The 22,117-nt window shown below is 33.4% G+C and overlaps 4 protein-coding genes across 10 annotated transcripts in view; 3 read left to right on the top strand and 1 right to left on the bottom strand.

Annotated features, from left to right (window-relative positions):
* LOC115235197 overlaps positions 1 to 2,510 on the top strand; it is a 3,692-nt gene extending 1,182 nt beyond the window's left edge. Inside the window, exons 2-3 of one of the 2 annotated variants that reach the window (XM_029806821.1) lie at positions 295 to 480; positions 914 to 2,510. In XM_029806821.1, the coding sequence (XP_029662681.1) occupies positions 295 to 480; positions 914 to 1,131 (404 nt within the window). In that variant the 3' untranslated portion in view covers positions 1,132 to 2,510. The remainder of the gene's footprint in view (positions 1 to 294; positions 481 to 913) is intronic. The other variant, XM_029806820.1, reaches the window with a different exon arrangement.
* Positions 2,511 to 5,585: 3,075 nt separating this feature from the next.
* Positions 5,586 to 12,094, bottom strand: LOC115235173. Its single transcript, XM_029806780.1, has 7 exons — positions 11,966 to 12,094; positions 11,736 to 11,794; positions 10,316 to 11,419; positions 8,483 to 8,490; positions 8,318 to 8,393; positions 6,875 to 7,969; positions 5,586 to 6,389 (listed from the first exon to the last, which is right to left on the bottom strand). Exons 2-7 carry the CDS (start codon positions 11,745 to 11,747, stop codon positions 6,354 to 6,356), a joined length of 2,331 nt encoding a protein of 776 aa, XP_029662640.1. The 5' UTR covers positions 11,748 to 11,794; positions 11,966 to 12,094; the 3' UTR covers positions 5,586 to 6,353.
* A 465-nt stretch (positions 12,095 to 12,559) lies between these two features.
* On the top strand, positions 12,560 to 15,964 carry LOC115235196 (ATPase family AAA domain-containing protein 1-like). Of its 2 annotated transcripts, none has more exons than XM_029806818.1 (7): positions 12,560 to 12,764; positions 13,061 to 13,236; positions 13,360 to 13,602; positions 13,671 to 13,872; positions 14,115 to 14,311; positions 14,451 to 14,623; positions 14,750 to 15,964. In XM_029806818.1, exons 2-7 carry the CDS (start codon positions 13,081 to 13,083, stop codon positions 14,913 to 14,915), a joined length of 1,137 nt encoding a protein of 378 aa, XP_029662678.1. In that variant the 5' UTR covers positions 12,560 to 12,764; positions 13,061 to 13,080; the 3' UTR covers positions 14,916 to 15,964. The 2 variants fall into 2 exon arrangements, with proteins under 2 accessions (XP_029662678.1, XP_029662679.1); XM_029806819.1 differs by having other exon boundaries at positions 12,625 to 12,760.
* Positions 15,965 to 17,449: 1,485 nt separating this feature from the next.
* Positions 17,450 to 22,117, top strand: part of LOC115235195 (phosphatidylinositol 3,4,5-trisphosphate 3-phosphatase and dual-specificity protein phosphatase PTEN) — a 21,026-nt gene continuing 16,358 nt past the window's right edge. The window contains exons 1-9 of one of the 5 annotated variants that reach the window (XM_029806813.1): positions 17,450 to 17,874; positions 18,661 to 19,271; positions 19,383 to 19,590; positions 19,761 to 19,890; positions 19,979 to 20,257; positions 20,343 to 20,488; positions 20,705 to 20,865; positions 20,943 to 21,224; positions 21,470 to 22,111. In XM_029806813.1, coding sequence (XP_029662673.1) covers positions 19,095 to 19,271; positions 19,383 to 19,590; positions 19,761 to 19,890; positions 19,979 to 20,257; positions 20,343 to 20,488; positions 20,705 to 20,865; positions 20,943 to 21,224; positions 21,470 to 21,883 — 1,797 coding nt within the window. In that variant the 5' untranslated portion in view covers positions 17,450 to 17,874; positions 18,661 to 19,094 and the 3' untranslated portion in view covers positions 21,884 to 22,111. Of the gene's footprint in view, positions 19,272 to 19,382; positions 19,591 to 19,760; positions 19,891 to 19,978; positions 20,258 to 20,342; positions 20,489 to 20,704; positions 20,866 to 20,942; positions 21,225 to 21,469; positions 22,112 to 22,117 lie in introns of those variants that run through there. The other 4 variants (XM_029806814.1, XM_029806815.1, XM_029806816.1 and 1 more) reach the window with 4 other exon arrangements.

Below are 22,117 nucleotides of genomic sequence, written 5' to 3' on the forward strand. Positions count from 1 at the left end.
AATGAAATGAATAATAAAAAGATTTTTTTACGAAAATAAGGGAAATGAGAGAATGATTAAAAACGTGAAAAGAAATATGAAAATATTTTTTGTTCATTAATAATTTTTCTAGGTTAGGAATTGAGGTTCTCATCAATTACTTTAATTGTACTAATTAAATACTTTGATTTGAAGATGCGATTAATTTACTGCGAATTACTAATTTTTATATTAGTTATTGGAGTTTGCTTCGATACATTTTAGCGTTGCTAATTGACGTCAAGATATAATTAATATTATTTTGAAATGCACTAGGTACTGAGGCGATACGCTGTTATCAATGCAGCTCTGATATGGATGCAAAGGGCGAGGACCTTTGTGGGGCCTACGCGAATTTCGACAAAGAGAGGAATGTGCCTATCGAGTGCAACAGCGAGGAATCGCACATGCCCGGTACATTTTGCGTTAAGTACACCGAGCAGAGCCCACGTGGTTTCATCTGTAAGTACATTTATTTACAAAAGTGAGATATTTAGCAATATAATAAAATGAGATAATATAGACAGAAACTGCAACGTATGTGAAGGGCGTTCTTTATGATGTACAGAATTAAATAACAAAATGCCAACCGCAGCTTCTTAGATATGTAATACGATTGCAAGCATAATTTTGACTATCTTCCGTCGAGCAGTATAAATCGAGAAATCGAATATAATACATTTTCACAAAAATTCCAGATTCAGAAAGCCTGGCACAGCTTCCGATTTAATTTTTCACGCTAAAATTATGGGAAATTTAAAAATCTTTGAACTTATTGTGACTGTTAAAGATTATTTTCACGCATTTTCAGCACCCAAATCTGCGAATAATTGCACAATAAATACGTGTTTGATAATATGTTAATTAATTAATTAATTAATCGGCAATGTTTAAGGGGACGGTAGATGGCGACAGGTGATCCGACGATGCGCCTCCGTCGCCAGTACCGGAGTCACAGGGGTTTGTAACTGGGGCGTTCGCGAGAACGGTGTTTACTGGCAGGAATGTTATTGCTCCGAGGACGCATGCAATGCAGCATCCGGTCCGGTATCCTTCACCACCTTGCTTCTCATGGCATGCAGCGCTGTCGTTACGCTATTTTATTTTAAGTGAAAGACAAGTTTTCAGGGTCTCAAGTCTTTAAAAGACGAAGATACAAATAAGAAAAATATTAACGATTAAAAAGAAATCGTTTATGAAGTCATAAGAAGAGAGAAGTTTAAATTATATAATTAAAATGAGCCGGGAAATGATAGCGGAGATATATTCTCGAAGGATTTTAGAATTGGTTTCTTCTTAACAAAATTTTGATTATAGAAGCCATTATTACAATATTTTTCGTTTTTCTCTTCATTAAATTTCTCTTTAAAGACCACTTTCAAATAATTAAAAAAGGAAAAAAATTGTATATATTTTAAAAAATCATGAGTTTTTTACTTTTTAAAATTTTCAATATTTAATACGCAATTTTTGATATAGATAATAATCAAATTTTATCGTTAGATAAAAATCGACTCTGGAATTACCAAAAAACATATTGTTATATTTTCGGTCTCAGTTTGATAAAAGAGAGTCAACTTGTAGATACTTTAAATAATATATCCGTCCATATGCGATATATTAATAGATCTCGCATTCTCGTTCATGTATATAGTTTAAGTGATACATCCGTCCATATTTGGCATTGTTAAGAAATGCCATGAGATGTGATTCATTTATAATGTAATTAAATTAAGATGACTAATTAATTATATTTGACTATAGATGACTAAATGGAAGTTAATTCAGCGAAAATAATAGATCTATTTATTATTGCATTCCGAAAGAAAATTTTATGTAAAATTAGTACAAAAGAGTAATAAGAACAATAATCAGCATAAGATAAACTGTTAATTTTTTTATTTCATCGTTTTAATGCAATAATATATCTATTCTCGCCGAAAATTGAAGTACGCAAAAGTGCTTTTTTATGAAAAAGTAGTGTTCAATTGTTTTTAATCTATTTAGAATAATACGTCGATTAAAATGTTGAATTTAGAGTAACGACGAGTTAAATCGTATGTATTTTACAATGTATTTTACACACATGATCATTATAGAACACTATCTTTGTTAAGTATTACATTATTAAATAGTTCACGATTTTGTTAATTACGATCTTAAAACAGATCATTACAATTTTTTACTGTAGTTTAATTAATTTATTAGAGAAACCCGCATCATAAATTAAGAATCTCATATAATTATTTTATGATACTTAGCACGTTGTTACCTTAAATCCTTCGAATTATATCTATATTTGTCATACAATCTTTGAAATTTTGAAATTTTATATTTTTCTATGTAAAAACGCGTATATTGTGTAACTAAAACAAAATAGATTTATTATATAATTCAATTTTATACTTCTTTATTATTATATATTAATAAAAAATGTACGTAAATGTAACACGTAAACATGCATTTTAATTAAATAAAACTTTTATTACATGAAAATCGAAAATAGAGAGAACGAAAAAGAGAAGGAGGGAGAGAGAAAGAAGCTGAGAATATACGAGCACCAATCACTATCAATACTCGCTCCGAATCAAACATATACATTTAATTAATACAAAATTGATATATTATCTTCTATATTTTTCCCAACCATTATGAATATTTCGCGACTGAATGCGTCGCTTTAAGCTTGACGATTTATTTTGTTTTTTTCCTAATTTTTTTGCAGTTTTTTTGTTTGGATGTGAATCTTTGAGAAGCCATTAGACGTGCTCGCGCACGTCCTACGGTAACATTAACGGAATGGAAAAACGTGGCGAAAATGAAAGCTACTTTTGTCTCTCGACTTGACTGACTTTTTGCGGCGGCTCTGGGGAGAAAACCCACCTCGCAAGCCGGGAGATTAATGTTTTCCGTGGCGCTGCTGATCGCATCTGCGCGAAATTCTCATTTGCTGGCTGTTTACGCCTGCTTAAGTGCAACTTACGTTATTTCAGCCGCGTTTAGCGCCACGACTAGATTACACCATCCTTTCTTATCTGGATTTATGATACTTGCTAATCTCATCCTTATTCTTATATACTTTTATTTTACTCGATTTATATGGCCGCAAAATTAATGACTTTATAAGCATATTTCTCTTTAAAAATCTAGAGATTATTTAAGAATTTATATACAGAAATAAGAAATCGTTTACATAATATATAGGGATAATATGTTTTTAAAAATATTTTTCTATTCTATTATAACAATAAAGCTAAATTAATAAATTTGATAAGTACAAATTGTGAAAAACGTGATGTTTATCAGTTATGGTCTCCCATTAAAGAACAATTGTATTTAATTTCTTAAATGAAAATTTGGTTGTCAGAAATACTTAATATAACAACGAGGTGATAAAATTGTTTTCCGTTGAAAACAGTGGTATTTGCAGTATCTAAATAAAGCTTCCTTACGTGATATTCGAACGAAATACATCGAGGACACCCTATACATTGCGCATCTCATTCATCACACGTCACTGACACGCGTATTAAACGCGCATTGTGCGAAATTCCTAAATGACGGTTCTCCGATCCGGACTTTTGCGGGAACAGATTGCCCGCTGCACGCTTGAACCCTCAGACTGGCTGCTGTCGCGGACTCGCTTCTGGTATCAAGCCCAAATCCGAGGACACCCTCCTGAGCGTACGTCACGCCGTAATGCCGGAAATTCGTCGACCGCGAGTTAATTACGTCACACGAGACTATTAATGCCTTAACAGATCCGACGTGCGCGTTGTACGTACAACAATGGTTTCGGCTATTTAGGCCCTCTCGTACATTACGTCACCACGTGCCAACCCTCGTTACTCGAAACGCCGTGTGATAATTAAGATCGTCGCGACCCGAGCATTATAGCGGCAACAACAACGGTGGCTGATAATACTTTGGAAAGGTCTTATCATATCCCACGATCCTTCCCGCAATATAACATCGAAAGGTTTCCGCAGGTAAACCGGAGAACGATAAATGCCTTTCGTGATGAACTGAAATTATACTAGGTGTCTCGCAACTATACGCAAATATACTTGATTTCTTGATTTATGATAAATGAGATAAAAATTCTTATTGAAAAAAATGTCAAGGTGTCAAGGGAAAAGATCGCTTAAGAATCATTTTGCGAATACAGTTTTAGAAGTGCAAATAGAATTCTTACGATACAGAAATCGTTAAAAAAAATTATTGATTAAAGGGAAGAACAATGATTATAATAAAAAAGATATTTATGAATTAAATTAATTATGAATAAAATATTAAAATTATTATGGTTTTTAAAGGCGCGAGCCATTAAAAATGTAGTTTATCATATCGGCTGACACAATTTCACGGAAATAATCTTACAAAGTTTACAAAATATACCGTCTTCCCTCAAATCTTCATTTATTGATCTCATTAAGGATGCAGAGGATCATGACATTAAGATGGCATTAAGATTTTAGGGAGAAGGGTATATTAGTAATTTTCCCGACCGGACGCTTTATTTTCCACCGTAGAGTAGCTCGACGCCCGCATTCTGGATGTTATTACATCAGCGTGCTTAATTAGCCGCCGCAAGGGCAGAAAGTGCATGATGCTGCTCACCTCTCTAACGGCATTTCCTATTTTCATAATGCGGTCGCCATTTTATAAAAGAAATGAGGATAAGCGTGATTCAAAGAAGAGTTTAATTAAGTTATATGTTATACGACGTACAATTTATTTTACGTTTTAAATGTAGAATAATTTTATTTTATACCAATTAATATAACAGAATATATATTTGTTCACAGAATGATTTAAAGAAATAGTTTAGAAATTTAAATGTTTACAATAGTCTCTAAATATATCTCTATAATAAACAAAAAAGTTAATAATTGCAGAAATTTTTTGTCAAATTAAATTTGATCTTTTTTTTTTTTAAATTATTCTGAAGAGAAATTCTTCTTACTTTTGAGTTATTACTTATTTTCCTTTAAACTGTTATAAAATTTTACTTTATAACCGTTGATATAAGATTTAATGTGCTGAACAAATGAGAATGTAATTAATGGAATTTTGAAAGTTTCTTAAAAGGAAATTAACTTCAGATCAAGATTTTGAAAATGCTCAAATTTAAACATATACAATCTATTTATTTATTTAAATTGACATAACTCGAATTAATCATATTTAAAATTCTATATAATTGTGACATATTATATACATTATATTGTGACATTGAATTAAAATGTTTACTATTGAATTGAAAAGAAAATTTGATTTTGCCTTGTCAAAGAAAAATCGTGACTATAGAAACAAGAGACATGCAGTTTAGCAGATGTAATAAAAAGTTACGTCTTTCTAAAGTTATGTCTAAAATAGTGAGATATATCGATCATTCTGGATCAGTGTTATCCAAGATTGAGACAATACTGATATAACAATCATGAAAATGCTCAAATTTAAACATATACAATCTATTTATTTATTTAAATTGACATAACTATCGAATTAATCATATTTAAAATTCTATATAACTGTGACATATTACATACATTATATTGTGACATTGAATTAAAATGTTTACTATTGAATTGAAATGAAAATTTGATTTTGCCTTGTCAAAGAAAAATCGTGACTATAGAAACAAGAGACATGCAGTTTAGCAGATGTAATAAAAAGTTACGTCTTTCTAAAGTTATGTCTAAAATAGTGAGATATATCGATCATTCTGGATCAGTGTTATCCAAGATTGAGACAATACTGATATAACAATCACTCGTCTTTTTATTGTGTATGATGGAACTCCTTAAAGCTCTTTATTATTATCGAAATACGGTAATGATACGCTTGATGCTTGCCTCATATATTTGTAAAGTGATATTTTCTGCAATAAAGAGTATTAAAATTCAAATCCGAAATCATTTAGGAGATTATGACAGAGCTTTAGTTTGCAGAATAAAATATTATTTCATGTCAATCTTGGACTAATTTAGAAGCTATTTAAAATAATGTTGCGCGATATCTCCAAGCATAAATCTCATCTAAGATGCAATTTATCAGAACGTTTAATAGAATTTTATGACAAAGCTCTTACGAAAATTATGAAAAACATCGTCTTTATATAAAAAGATTATCCATTCTTACACATTAATGTCATTAGAAATCCAAATAAGGCCGTTAAAATTGTGAGAAGACAATATATGAGCGATTTTCCGGGTCGGGCGTTTCATTTTCCACATCAGAGTGGCTCGGTGGCTTCATTTTAATAGTTATTACATTACAGCGTGCTTAATTAGTCACTGGAAGGGCGGAAAATGCATAATCTTGGCTACCTCTTAACTTTCTGCATAACCCATCTGCCATTCTGCTATCTTACAAGAAGAAACGAAAATGAGCAAAATAGAAAAATCTCAAGAGTTTAACTAAATTGTATACAGTTTTTAACTCGTTATCCGATTTACAATTCACGCGTTTTGGATTTTAGAGAGAGAGAAAAAGAAAGAGAGAGGTAGGGAGAAAAAGAGGAACAATTTTATTTCATTATATAATTATAATAGAATACTGATATTAATGTAAGTATTAATATAAGAGAATTTATATAAGTGTATAGAATTATCTAAAAAAAAGATTGGAAATGTTTGTATTACATACAGTATTGCCATGTACAATATGCAAATACACAAAAATATAATATTCACTTAACATAGAATTTTTTAATTTTTTATTGAAATTTACTTTATTGAAATTTACTTTTCTTTATAAATTTGCCTGTATTTGTCTTGAAAAAAAACTTTAATTATGATTATACTACATATTCAGATGTTTCAAAAAACTATAATAATTATGATTACATTACATGTTCAGATATTTCAATCGTTTCATTTGTTTCAGACGTTTCAATTTCCAATGTTTTAATTTTCGCGACTGATTTAATTATTTTATCTAAATGTTCTTGCGGTAGAGATTGTAATTCTTCAATATGTATAATTTCCTGCATATAGAATTTAATAAAACTTGCCGCATGTTTTTCTAAATTTTCTGCATTATTTAAAAACGCAAGTTGCACAAGTTCAATAGCAGTATTGATTGTAATTGTACGTATCAAATATTCTTCACATATTAATTTAAGATTTTGTAAATCGCATTTGTTAGCTACTTCTAACAAAGTTCTACTCGTGTGATAATCAAGTTGTTTCGATATTAAACCGGTTCTGATATACAAAAACATAATCTTAAAAATATCTTTCATATCATTATCATTTATTGTTATTAAATCATTTGCCATGTTTTCTTTATATGTATTACAGAAATAGTCAACACATTTAGTATTGTGTAATAACTTTTTGGATACGTCGTAATATTCTCCGTTTAATACAAACGTGATTGCACCATCGGGAGCGTCATCAAGAATTGAATCTTGTGACTTCGAGTCTGTCGGTGATAGTCTAGATAATAGTCTAGGTAGTGTCTTGATATGTACAGTATCGGCTAAATAGCGGTGAAAAATCTTGAACGTAAAGTTTATCGTAAGCGTGTCTTTATCCAGATTATTACATAACGTTTTTACTGTAGTTTCATATAATAATGTCATGTTTGATATAAAGCCCCAAGTCGAATTAACAAGTATCTTGTCATGCATATTAATTATAAATACATCACATATACCATTAAATGATACTTCGGTAACTATATAAAATTTTACTAAACTTGTCCACCATTTGGGTACGATAGATATTTCCATTTGAATTATATATTGAGCTGTTTCTGGGAATGGCATGGACAATATTGGTTTTAAAAGTTTTAAAAGTTTTGAGCAGCGATTGAGTTTCCAGACATAGTCAATTGTATTCGCCTCGTATTGAAGTTGACAATAACTCCTATGATACGAAGATGATAGAGTTTCTGCCTGCTCCTTTTCTGAACAGCTTTCAGTATCATTGTCGGAAGAATTCTGGATATGATCAATTTATGTACTTGTTTTATAAATAATTCTAACGTATTTTCTTTGAACAAAATAATGTTACACGACTGCTAAAATAAAGTAACAATAAATCATTTATGATTAATTATTCAGCCGCCTCATGCTTGCGAAAAAAAGAAAAAGAAAATTGTGGACAGCATATCATGAATTCTCTTTGTTAAATAGTAGAATGCATTAAATTTTATTCATAGATTTCAATTTATATCACAAATATTTCAATTTGTTTTCAATTCTGCGCGCTTTCTAATGCACTTTCGATTTTAATGCAGTGCGCTCAAGAAAATAAAAAAATATCATAAAAGGAAATATTAAACTTACTTGTTCTTCCTTAATTTCTCGTTCGTTCTGCATTATACCGATCTGGAACGCAAGCTTCAAGATTTTTTTTACAATGCTTCAATAATATTCGAACACTGCCGAATGATAATATTTGGAATAATCCGTATATGAAAAAGATCATTAATGTCCTTTGTTTTCTATTACCAAGCGATCTAAGCCGAGCAATAACGAGACATTTCTAAAATAATTCATATATAAATATTAATGTAGTCATTGATATCTTTCTCTTTATCAGATTGCATTTAGAAATATGTTTATGTTTAAAACTATTACCTTTTCATTTATCTGCAAGTTAATAGAGCCTCAATCTTTTATACATGTAATGTTTGATATTCTCTTCGAAAAAAAAAAATTCTGACTCTCATACAGCTTTTCATACAATACTGCTCTGTATATTTTGTTTAGGGTTAACTAGTTGATCCAAGAGCACACCTTATCGACAACAGTGTTATTATTTTCTTTTGGAATAGATTTACTTTTTTTGGATTACATCCCTATCACCTTTCACGCATCGTCTTATTCTCTATTTTTGAATTGTTCGCTGTTTCTTTTCAAAGTACCAATATAAAATTTTATTTTATATTAAATGTTAAATATTAAACTTATATGTATCATTTCTGTCACTGCGTGATTAACATGTTTAATATATCTTCTTCAAGAAAAATAAATTATTGTTTAAAACCGCAAAAATGAACCGAGTTAGAGGATAGATCTACAAAAGTAGCATATTTTACGTGATGTAACAATTGAAAATTTTGAGTGCTTTCTAACGTTTTAATACGTTTAAAGAGAGAAGAAAAAAATGTTTAACTTACTTTTTGTTCTTCCATTGTGCTTGCTTCGTGTCTTTCGTTATTATATCTCGGATAATTGAACTAATATTTGAAAGCTTATTTTATTAGCTTTCGATTAATAGCTTTCGATAATATTCGAGAAATGATGATGTTGCAATGCTGCATATACAGATATAATATATATGTATTTGGAAATGATTGCCAATTTCTTTTATTTCTTTTTATGTATATGAACTGCGGATAATTTATACAAATATGAATGTCCGATGTTTCTTTTTATCAGATTGCATTTAGAAATCTCACTTCTTTGTCTGTCCCGAGAATTGAAGCCTCTTATTTGTCTGGATTTTTTATATATATTGTATCCGACATGCTCTTCTAAAACGGAAATATCTATAACTTTTTGCACAGTATAATATGAATATTCTATTTAGAACCGACTTGCTAACCCAGAATTTGATCCAGATAACAATGTTATTGTTTGACAATAGATTTACTCTGTTGAATCATACTTTTCACCTTCTATCTTACAATTAATCCCTACTTTCAAACTGTTTACGTTTTATATGTTCGAATATTAGCAGAAAATTCCATTTTATATTAACAACTAAAAGTATAAAAAAATAACATAGCCGAAAAGACGAGACTTCTATTTTTATCAGATTTGGCTATTGAGATGACAGTTATTAAATTTTGCTTAAATGTTTATAATTGGTTTTGCAATTGCTGCGAGATATTTCTTTTCATCTACAGATAATCGGAGAATTCGATACTTATATGCTTATTCCTAATAAATAAAAATTAAATTAAATGCTTTAAAATAATAAATTAAATTATATTTAACAAAAAGTTTTATAGTACATATGAAAAAAATATAAGTTTTATACATATTTAAAATTTAACCTATCACTTTCATACATGTAAATTTTTGCGTATTAAAATTGAACTTGTAATGTTTTTGTTATGACATCATTGCTAAATAAATAGAAAATTTATAACATAAGCTTATAAAATAAATATATACATTTACAACACATATACAATGCAAAATCTTATTAATCGTTTATAATATGAATAAATATATAAAAAATGAATTTTTGTTATATGGTTATTTGTATCTAATGTGCGCTGTTGATTGTGATATGAGCTTAAATACTGTATTAACGGATTTAAATAATTATACAAAATGGACACAATCTTTAGAATCAATTTTCTCAGTCGCTTCAAGTATCTTGTCTATTTGTTCTTGTGGTAAAGATAGAAATGTTTCAAAACGTAAAAATTTTTCTATATAAAATTTAATAAAACTTGCTACGCATTTTTCCAAGCATTTTGCATCATTTAACAACGCAAGTTGTATAAGTTCCAAAGCATTTTCAAATGTAATATTCTGTAGCAGAATTTCTTCACATATAGTTTTAAGATTTTGTACATCATATTTGTTGGCTACTATTAATAAATCTTTGACCATACCACTCTTACGTATCCATTGTTCCAAGCATAAATCTAATGGCCTTGCTGAATTAATTATGATAAATGACAACATTTCTTGAAAAGCTTTTGGTCTATCCTTTATTATTAATTCATTTGTTATGTCTTCTTCTGTATTACATAAGTGTTTAAAATAACTACTGTTGATAGCGCATAATCGATTTTTGGATACACTGTAGTGTTGACCATCTATAATAAATTCAAGCGATTCTTTATTATCAAACTTCGAATCGTTGTCAAGAATTGATTTTTCAGATTTCAAGTCTTTTGCTGCGGATGATGGTAATGGATTTACATGTATAGTTGTATTTGAAAAAGAATAAAATATGTCGAATCTAAAATTCAGTTCAAATGCATCGCTATCTGAGTTCTTAATAAGTAGCCCCAGTTCCTTTTCATATAATAACATCCTCTTCGATATATACACTACGTCCGTCGATACAAGTAACTCTCTTTCCTTTAGATCAATAAAGAAAATCTCATAAGAACCTGCAAATTCTTCTTCAGTTGTCATATAAATTCTTAATAGTTCTTTTTCTGATGGAGAGTTAAATGAGGCAATTTCTATTTGAACCTGATATTGTTCATTTTCTGGAAACCGTGTAGAAGCAAATATTTTCATAAATTTATAAATTTTGAAGAAGTGAAGAATTTCCCAATTATACTCGATCGTACTCAATCTATACTGTATTCGGCAATAACTCTTCTTATATAAAGGTATAGGTAATACAGATGCCTCCTTTTTTTCTGATAAGACTTTAGGGGAAATGTTCTTTGATTCTTTTATAGAAGAATTCTGTAAATGACAAATTTAATTATTTAGTATTTAGTATTTCAATTTTTATTTAATTCTATTTAGCTTTATAGTTATTATAAATTAATATATTATTTATATTATTTTTCTCTATCTCGCGAAACTGATCAATATATTTATTTTTTTTAAATACTATAATATATTGCATAACATGTACACAAAAGAAAAACACCAAGAAGTAAATATTAAAGTAAATTAAAAATAATAAAAAATATATGCGTTTTCTAATGTTTTAAAACAAAAAGGTATGCATTTTTAAAACAAAAGCACGTATTAAAAAAGATAATGTTTAACTTACTTGTTCTTCCATTGTAATTGTCCGTTTTCCGTTAATGTAGTGATCAGGACAAAATAAATCTATACGAACAAAAATGTCAAAGATTTTTTTGATATCAAACGATATTTGAAACACTAACCGATAAATGATGTTTGTGTGTTGTATATTTTATAATAGGACAATTTTTACATATAAGATATATCCTTATTAATATTTATGATTTAAATTTAACTAATTGCATTTATCTTTACCAAATTATTCGAAGTTTTCACAAAGTTATGTTGACAATTGTTCGTCAGCACAGTTAGCATCAGTTGATCACTCAACGGATCAGCGGAAACGTACGAAAGCACAAGTTATGTTTATATGTATGACATTCAATATTATCAGCCACAAAAAAAAATATTGTGTAACGAACGTTTGTCGTAAATCCATGTGACATTGATCTTCTACATGGATGATTACTGTTATCACTTGTTGTGTCTAACAATAAAAAAAATTAAATTAGTAACTTTGATGATCTCAAGTCTATTGCTCTCATCCATATCTGTAAATCGCCTGCAAAATTTTCATATTTTCCCTTTTTTATCTGCAATGCCTCCAAACATATGTATCTGCGAGTGTGAAAAATATGACACATATACTTATTATATGTATTTGTAGGAGAAAAAAAATGTTGTCGCTTGTGCAACGTGATTTATCATTTGCATTAAGTATATTATCGGCTTAATGTTATTTTTATTCTGCTTTTGTATTGCGTTTTCTTATAATTGTTTGCCTTTTCTCTACATGAGCATTTCAACTTGAAATATACTGAATATATAGTATAGCACAGCTGGAAATTTGTCGTTCAGCGGCGATTCGCCGCGCATGATCTTTTCTCTCTCCTCGCATCTTATTCTAACCTACGAAATCTACTTTCGACTTTCGTCATCGTTTCGCGAAATCGCGAATCCCGGAGAGGTTAAGTTGTCGATTTTTCGACAGGAGTTACGCGGGCGGGAAACAGTATTCGACGCGTTACCAATTAAAGGCAACTTGCGAGTGTAGGTCTGTACATTATTAATACATAAGCTATCCAAAATCTTTTAACTTCCTCCTAGAAGAGGCAAAAACAAGAACGTTTTGAATGACTACAGTTTTACCGTTTCTTTCTTCAAGTTATACGGATTTTGTTTAATTTTTGTCAATAACTATATAAAGCTAATTATGCTGTCATTGCATCCAATTTTTCAATTATTACTCGACGGTTCCATAACTGTTGTATTTATTGGGCATTGATTACTTTCCGCATGTATTGGATATATTGAATGTTTTAACGCAATGTTTTTTGTCGAACTTTGCAGACGGGATATCCCGGTGAACGATGAACATGGCTGCAAGCGCAGGCCTCACCCGGCAGGATATGATGATGCTCGTAGCGAGATTGACATGTGTCGCAGCGATCGGCTTCTTCAGCGTGAGGTGGCTCATCAGTCAGCTCGATCCTACCAGGAGTACTAAGCAAAGGGCCAAAAAGAAGGTCCGTGATCGTCTTTATCGTCTTTATCGTCCTCTCGAAGAAATTTCAAATTGTATTCAATCTGCAAACAAAATTTTAATTTTGACCAATTGCTTGCAATATATATGTAACTGATTATTACAGGCTCGGGAGCAGTTACGTAAGCTAGCAGAGAGCGACAGATATGCGCGATCTTTTGATATGGATCAGTTGACAGATTACGAGATGATAATAGCCAATCATTTGGTGGATCCAAATGATATCAAAATATCGTGGAACAACATTGCTGGTCTTGACAGCGTTATTCAAGAGCTCAATGAGACAGTCATACTACCTATACAGAGGAAGGAATTGTTTGAAGACTCACAGCTGACTCAAGCGCCCAAGGTACTAATTGTGCTTACCTTCCAAGAAAAATTGATAGTTTAGATGTGCATCGTGCTTGTCACTTCCAGGGAGTATTGTTGTATGGTCCGCCAGGTTGCGGCAAAACCATGATTGCCAAAGCTACCGCCCGGGAGGTGAAAACACGCTTTATAAATCTTGATGTGAGCATCCTGACTGATAAATGGTACGGAGAAAGTCAGAAGCTGGCCGCCGCCGTGTTTTCGTTGGCTGTGAAATTACAACCTTGCATTATCTTCATTGATGAAATAGGTACATTGCAAGAAAAAATAGTAGCTGATAAAATCAGACGTGTTGCATCTTTTATATCTCAGAAGTCTTGAATTTTGTTATAGAAAACTTTGTTTTCTTCTTTGCTTGAAGTGAATCTTTATTTGTAATTCACTAATATAATTTGTCACATTGCAAATATTGTTAATATGTATATTTAATATAAAAAGCGCTTTGTAATAGATAAAACATATTTTGTTTTAATATATATTTAATTTTAACAGATTCATTTTTGAGAGCACGCAATTCACAAGATCATGAAGCTACCGCGATGATGAAAGCCCAATTTATGTCACTATGGGATGGCTTGATAACCGATCCCGATTGCACTGTGATTATAATGGGAGCCACTAATAGACCACAGGATTTAGATAAGGCTATTTTGCGGCGTATGCCAGCCACTTTCCATGTTGGTTTGCCGGTAAAGATATTTATATAATATTAAATTTTTGTATATTTTTAGTAGTAAGATACTAGTCACTATAAAAAATATCTATCTATGTCTATATACTTATGTATTATATTGATTATGGAACACAGCTCGCACTTATCTGTTTTAGAGTGAGGAACAACGATTAAAAATCCTGCAATTGATTCTAAAAAACGAGCCAATTGCGGATAATGTTGAAATTACAACATTAGCGAAACACACAGAAGGCTTTTCCGGATCAGATTTGCAAGAACTTTGTCGTAACGCATCCATCTATCGTATTAGAGATTACTTAAATTCGCAGTATGTATCTCAAAATTGTTTGTAGAAAGAAAATTGAATTTGCCAATGAAACCAATGAATAGTCTAGAATTGCGAAATCTAAAAATCGAAGATACATTGCATCAATTTATGTTGTTTAATTTATAGGGATGTAAATAAATACAAGGACAGTGAAGACGAGGAATATGATGAAGAGTTTCATGACACTGTGCGGCCTATCACGATGGAAGACTTGCTCAAGTCATTCAGGAAGATGAGAACGTCGAAACTGCATACGGGTACGCTCAGCGCGCGGCAGCTGGAATTAGATTGAAGTAAGAAATTCACTTTTTGTTAGTTCGTCTATGACTGTTTCCTCAAGTCATTCATGTGTTGCATAGACATTACGACAACGATGAAAGTGAAATCTTCTTTCATCACAAAACTGTACTCTTCAATACTATCAGAAGGGTGGTTTTCATGTCACAAACATTGAAAAATTTTTATGGAGGCGATTTATTAGGAGATTAAAATAGTGCTAATAGAATCTTCATAAAGTGTTTATAATTCCACAATAAAAAAGACATTACAGAGAAAGAAATTTTATAATGAGATGAAATGAAATTTCTCTCAATATCAGAGTGATATAAGCATGTATGGTGACAGTATATGACAAAAGTATTTCATTCAATTCACTTATTTCAAAATTTTAACTTATTTTATTGAATCCTTTTTGTGTTAAAAAATTCCTTTGTTGTGATACAGATATGTTAGATATGCTTTAATATGTTCAAAAATTACAATACCTAATAATTCAATAATTTTTTAATTAAATAATAATTCTAAAATACAAATCGTAAATATAATTTCTTTTTTTATCATATAATAAAAAAAATGTTAATATAAATATGATTAAATATATGCACAGCTTTCAGTAAACATACATGTCCAAAATCAATTGCATATGTGATGAAATGTATAAGTTGTATAAAAGTATTAAGTTGTATAAAAATAGCGAGAGACGTCATAAATTTCTGTCGTTAATTGTTAAGAGCAGTACAATTGTGTATCTTTTTATTGATTATACCTAAATTTGAGTCTTGTGAAACTGCGTAATGAACTGTGTATCTTCCTTCTGTAATATATTTTTGCATATATAATGCGCTTTTTTTACATTTTATTATATATGTATACATTACATATTATTATACAATCTTCTAAATAGCACACACGCAATATGCATTTCTATGCACTTTATTACGTAAGAAATTAACTTATTTTTAAGTCACGCTGTTCTTTAAAAACTGGAATTGTAAAATATTATGTAAAAAAAATATCATTTTTTCTGAAAAAGTATCGATATTAAATTTAAATTATATATTATTTATGTTTAATATTTAATTACCTCAACTTTACAAAGAAAAAATACGATACATATATATTAATGTATTATACGTGTTACTAAGATATAAATATCTTCTCAGTCTTAGCTCAATAGCATTGTTAGTACCGTACTTCAATGTAGAATGCAAATTTTCTGTTTTAGAAAGATTTTATAAAGAAATACTAAAAAGAAAGACTACAAAATAAGCAATTAGGTATTATAAAGCAAATAAAAACATTTCCTTTTAATAATTTTCTTATTTAATTTCTACATTGTTTCTACAACATAAATTTGAAGTAGAAACATTTACAGTGAAATATTTTAGTGAAAATCTTTCGAAACTACCATAAATTAAATAAGAGAAAAGAATATATTACATTAAGAAATAATTAAATTTTATTTAAAAAGCCATATGAAATTAAATTTTAATATTTTTCTTCCGAAATTCTGTTCTTTGTCGCAGTGTCCTAGATCCTTTCGACCCTAACATGTCACTTTTCCTTCAGGACCCTTCCTTGGGTAATGAAATTTTTTTGAAGTCAGGTCATAGGAGAATACGAGGAAGGATGGAAGAGAGCATCTAAAACCTGTTTTTTCACGAAGAATTGCGTGATGATCTCTGTAATATACTGGGGCGAGAGAAAAAAATTATATATAGAAAAAAAAAGGAGTAGTGGTCCAGTAAAAAAATGTCCACCTACGATCGGATCACGAGAGAAGAACGAGATTTCCATTTGCTTAATTGCACGTATTGTGAAAAGATTTGAGAGAACACGAGCGCGGCTCGAGGAAAAATGACGGGAAGCACAATATGATTTATTGTACTTTGAAAAAAAAATAAACTTCATAGATTCAGGTAAAAAAAGAAAAAGATAAAAGGACGATATTGTATCCTGAAAAGAAGGCAATTATCCGGATATCATTTAGAGAGAGACCATTCGCAGTGGAAATTTTGTTTAAAGATAAATGCGAATGTATATGTATACTTTATATACATACTATGTTAATATCTATGTCGGTATCTTATTTAGAAAACACAGAAGAGATTGTAGCCTGATAAATTGAGATAGATGCAGAGAGCATTATGATTTCCAATTATCTCTTCAAATATATAGAATCGTATCACGATCTGCTTCTTTATAAATCGCAAAGGATATTTCGCTTTCTAATTATTCTGACATTAAATATCTCTAATGAAATATGGAAAATCTCTTTCTACCGAGAGATTATTTATTTATTTCGCGCGCGCGTTTGCATTTTTGGGGTATCGAAGTGTCAAAATTCAACGAAATTATTTCAGTATTAATCCTTGCATCCTTGTTCGCGCGAGAAAGCACAGAATGTGTGGATAAAGAGAATGGACCCGCGCTGCAAATACGCGCTCGCGCAGCAGCAGCAGGGGAACTAAGAAGAACCGAGGACGCACGAGCGACGCCGTTCGGCTCAGACTTCTCTCTTGTGCGTCTCCACCTCCCGATCCCGATCCCGCGAACCAAAGACCGCGGTTCTCTCGCGATTGGAGCACGCGCGTTAGACAAGAAACGCGTCGCGGCGGCGGCGACTCGAGCGAGCGTGCGTGCCTGCCTGCTTGCCTGCCTGCCTGCCTGCGTGCGTGCGTGCGTGCGTCCCGAAACGGAACGGAGGAACGTACCGTGGTCGGCCGCGGGGGCCGAGAGGCGAGAAAGCGGAAAAAGACACATATACACACGCACACACTGTCATGGCGTTAACGTTAACGACGCGTGTCGAGCGTACTATGTGCCGTCGTTGTCGCGAAGCGAGGTGCCGGTAATATACATAGCCGTTCTCCGCCGCGAAACAGTCGCCGGATAACACACGGCAGAACGACGGCGACGATCGTCGCCCATCCGTCCGTACGGAGAGAAAGAAAGAAAAAGAGAAAGAGAGTGTATGTGTACATGCGCGAGTGTATGTGTATGCGTGTAACCAGCACGAGCATTGTCAGTCGCTCTGCTCCGAATCGTCGCGGTCGATCTTATACCCTCGGCATCCACCTTTCATCCGCGACGAGGGTTCGTGCGAGACGGTGCACGAGATCGGGGACGTCACATGCTATGCGGCATCCTTCGTTGTTCGCCGTCCGGTCGTCGTCGATCGCGAGAAACGAACGCGGCATCGCCGCCGCCGCCGTTTTGTCGCTCGCGAGCGCGCGCAAGAGAGAGCGAGAGGGCCGCTCCTCTCTCTGTCTATCTCTCTCGCTCTTATGTAGAGAGTGCGAGCACGCTTAACCTAAAACTCTCTTCTCTCGGTTCGTCTCGTTATCGTCCCGTGTCCCGTGTCCCGTCTCCCTCGTCACCGCGGGATCCCGTTGTCCGGTACGCGTTCCCTCGATAAGCGGCACATCGGACGTGCCGAGGAGACGACGCGTCCGAATCGATCGAGGTACGATCTTCGACGGCGTTCAATCGCGAACGCGACAGACCGAGACGGAGCCGCGAGTCGCGCGAGACTCGCTTCTTCGACGTCGCGCCTACCAGGTGATGCTGATTGTGAACTGCCATCCTCCTCGCGACTCGAGTGTTCGTGAACGCGCGTGATAATAACTGGTGCTCTTAGCGGACACCCGAATGTGCATTCGGTGCTACCGTGTCATCATTTTTCCCTGCGCTCTCGTTGAAGAGTCCCTCTTAGTCCCCCAGGTAAAATAAAACTCTCTTCCTCTTTCTGCCATTAGACTCTATCTTCCTCGTTGTCATTACCTGGCCAACTGATGACGACTGTGATCTCTGTGATTTTCACAACAGGAATGTTTGTTTGTTGAACGGATAAGAAGTTTTGCGGTGGACAATGCAGCAATTTAGAGACCAATGCCCTTGATAGTAGTTGTGCAGTTACGGAACTTGTGGTAAATAGTGTATAGCGTGTGCACTTTTTGGTGTTTTGTGTTGCCTACTGCCACAGCTGTGAGAACAGTTTCTCCTCAAAGACCGCACTGCTGATGTCTACAGAATTTTACTGTTGTGTACTCTGCCAATCGCATCAGATTGGTAATGGTGATGACATTTCATCATGAAATGACTTGTGTTTTGTCAAGAGCCACTACCGAGCTTCACGATGGAGACATAGGACACACTCGATGAAAAAAAAAATGCCTATGTAGAAGAACACATGTTCTGGGAATTGATGGGTATATGCTTTTCCTGCAGGAGACCAACCAGTGGCAGGTTGAACAGTAAAATTTCTGAACACATCTCGGCATCAGTAACACCTCTCCATGTTTGTCTGGAAGAACAAAGAGGACCAGAACTGGGTTCATGTGACGCCTCACAAGCTCACAGGCCTCAGGTGAGCTTAATTTATTTTATATATATATATATAAACATATTATATTACAATAAATTGTAATCAAATTTATATAACTATATGAAATTGTTTTATTTGTTACTTTGACAATAGGTTAAAAGGACCTTTAAGAATCAAAAAACAGAAGAAGAAATTCCCGAAGAGGTGGCAGAGGGTAGTTCGATCGAGATTGAGGCAGCAGAGTTAAGACACAGTATGGCCAATACTATCAGCAACATAAAGATGACCAACCCCATAAAGGGGCTTGTCAGCAAACATCGTAAACGTTTCATAGAGGATGGTTTTAATCTTGATCTCACATGTATCCTTTTACTGCTCGATTATCTCGGATATATATTCAAACAAGAAATAATTCAACATAGAACACTAAGCATTTCTATTCTAAATAAGCTAAATATTGAAAAAATAAACAAATATAGTTGATAAATCAATTGATGCTGAATAGATTCCTTAATAAACATTTTGATTTAGATATAAAAGATAATTTAATAGCAATGGGTTTCCCAGCTGAGAAGCTGGAGGGGGTGTACAGAAATCATATTGATGATGTTGTTAAACTACTGGAATCCAAACATAAAGACCACTACAAGATTTATAATTTGTAAGTTTTTTGTTTGGAAAATTATCAATGTCATTAAGACATCTCTTTTGCAACAAAAGAGTCTTAGCATAACATAATAATGTTTTAGGTGTTCCGAAAGATCATACGATTGCAATAAGTTCAAGCAAAGGGTAGCCATTTACGCATTTGATGATCATAATCCACCAAAGCTGGAACAGATCAAGCCTTTTTGCGAGGACGTGCATTCGTGGTTATCTAAACACAAAGACAACGTGGCTGTAGTTCATTGTAAGGCGGGCAAAGGTCGAACAGGCGTAATGGTGTCCTGCTACCTACTCCACAGCAAACAATTTCTGAATGCCGCCGATGCCCTTAATTTTTATGGAAATATACGCACTCACGACAAGTAAATATGACATTAAGTATTTGAGCATTTGGCGCGTGTCTCCACGGGCGAATTCATTCATTTATTCGATTTTATTGTAATGCAGGAAAGGCGTAACTATACCGTCGCAGATAAGATACGTGGATTATTATGCCACCATTGTTAGAGAGGGTCTCAATTATCAACCAGTGACATTAATATTGCGCAAAATACAGCTGGATCCGGTCCCTATTTTCAATGGCGGTCAAGCATGTAAATAATTTGCATAAAAGTTTTGCAATAGATTTTTGTTGACAATCGATATCTCTTATTTTGATTATTAATTTTTATTTATGCAGAGTAAAACAAGTTTAACTTTCTCTCTCTTTAACTACATAATATTTTTCTTTGCATCTCGATTAGTACATTACTATAACAGATTTAATGTGATTGTTCTTATATTTTGGAAAATGCGTTTTATGTTATTAGGTCTGCGTTATATAATCTCGGAATCAAACAAAAGAATATTTTCGGGTGTTTACGAGGTTCGGAAAGGTACGCCTTCTATATGTATCTCGTTACAACACAGTATAGCTTTGACGGGTGATATAAGAGTGGAATTCTTCAACAGACCAAAAATGAAACCGAAGGTACATATACTTATGCTTTATCATTCTTTTTTAATACGGTAGATTAATAAGGCATTTTTTTTCATTACGTTTTCCAGGAAAAAATGTTTCATTTCTGGTTCAACACATTTTTTGTCCGTGAAAAAGTAAATTCCGAGTATGACAATGGCGAGTTACTTGTTGAAAGAGCGACGAGGGCATTGAGCTGCGATGGTACAGCTATGGAATGTCCGATGGTTATGTCGCACGTGAAATCCAGAACGGGCTCGTTGGCGAGCCTCGGCTCTATGCCGCCTACTCTCGTTTTACGGATAGGCAAGACTGAGTTAGACAAAGCACACAAGGATACAAATCACAAATTATACAGTGAAGATTTTAAAGTGAGTTGCATTCGCGTGATGATAATATATGTATGTCGGTTGTTTTATAATAGTCTTAGCCTCAAATATTCAACATTTTTAACATCTTGTCAATTATAATTATTAGAATTAAAATACCGAAACGTATTACAGTCTACTTCAATGCTTCGAGTTAGATAAAATTTTAATAATTGCACGCGTAATTTTACAGCCCGGACGCAAGGTAGAATGCAAATTATTTTCTGATTATTCTTTTTTAATCGCAGGTAAGTCTATTTATGCATTGCGTGGGTGGGAGTACATCACCGGCTGTGCCAGCGACGACGAACAGAAGCGGTGACGGCATGCAGCTAGGGATGGGCGGACAGGAGACGCCGAGCGAGTCGAGCGAGGCGGATAGCAGTGAGTGCGACACCACCGGTGACGAGGACGGTTGGGAATCCGGTGAGTCCTCTGCATCCCTGGTGGTAAACCACCACCAACACCATCATTCTATTACACACAGCGGTAGCCGTACACATGTTAGCGGTCTCCGTCCGTGTGTTAGTTTCAAGGAGACCGCCAAAGGTCTGCTATCACGTGGTGATAAAAGTAGGAGCAGTAACAGGCAGAACGTCGCCGGGGCGAGCGCGAAGCGTTCTTCCGCTCCGTTCGCACGCTCGGCCGTTCTCGACACGTAGTAGTTTCATAAACGTTCTCGGTACTTAAGAACACGGTCTCCGATGTTTCATGTTCCCGCGATGTTGCGACGCGGGCATTTCGTATTTTCGCGAAGTCGTGACGTGCGGGTTTCTCATTCTTCTTTTCTCTTCGCAAAATTGCGTTACGTGCGTTAGATGGCTTGGCGCACATAAAGTGATGATTAGAATCGGAGAGAAGTTTTCGCAGTAATTACCGCTCGTTACGCCGCTCTT

Source organism: Formica exsecta, unplaced genomic scaffold (assembly GCF_003651465.1).
Source record: "Formica exsecta isolate Colony F162 unplaced genomic scaffold, ASM365146v1 scaffold211, whole genome shotgun sequence".
NCBI lineage: Eukaryota > Metazoa > Arthropoda > Insecta > Hymenoptera > Formicidae > Formica > Formica exsecta.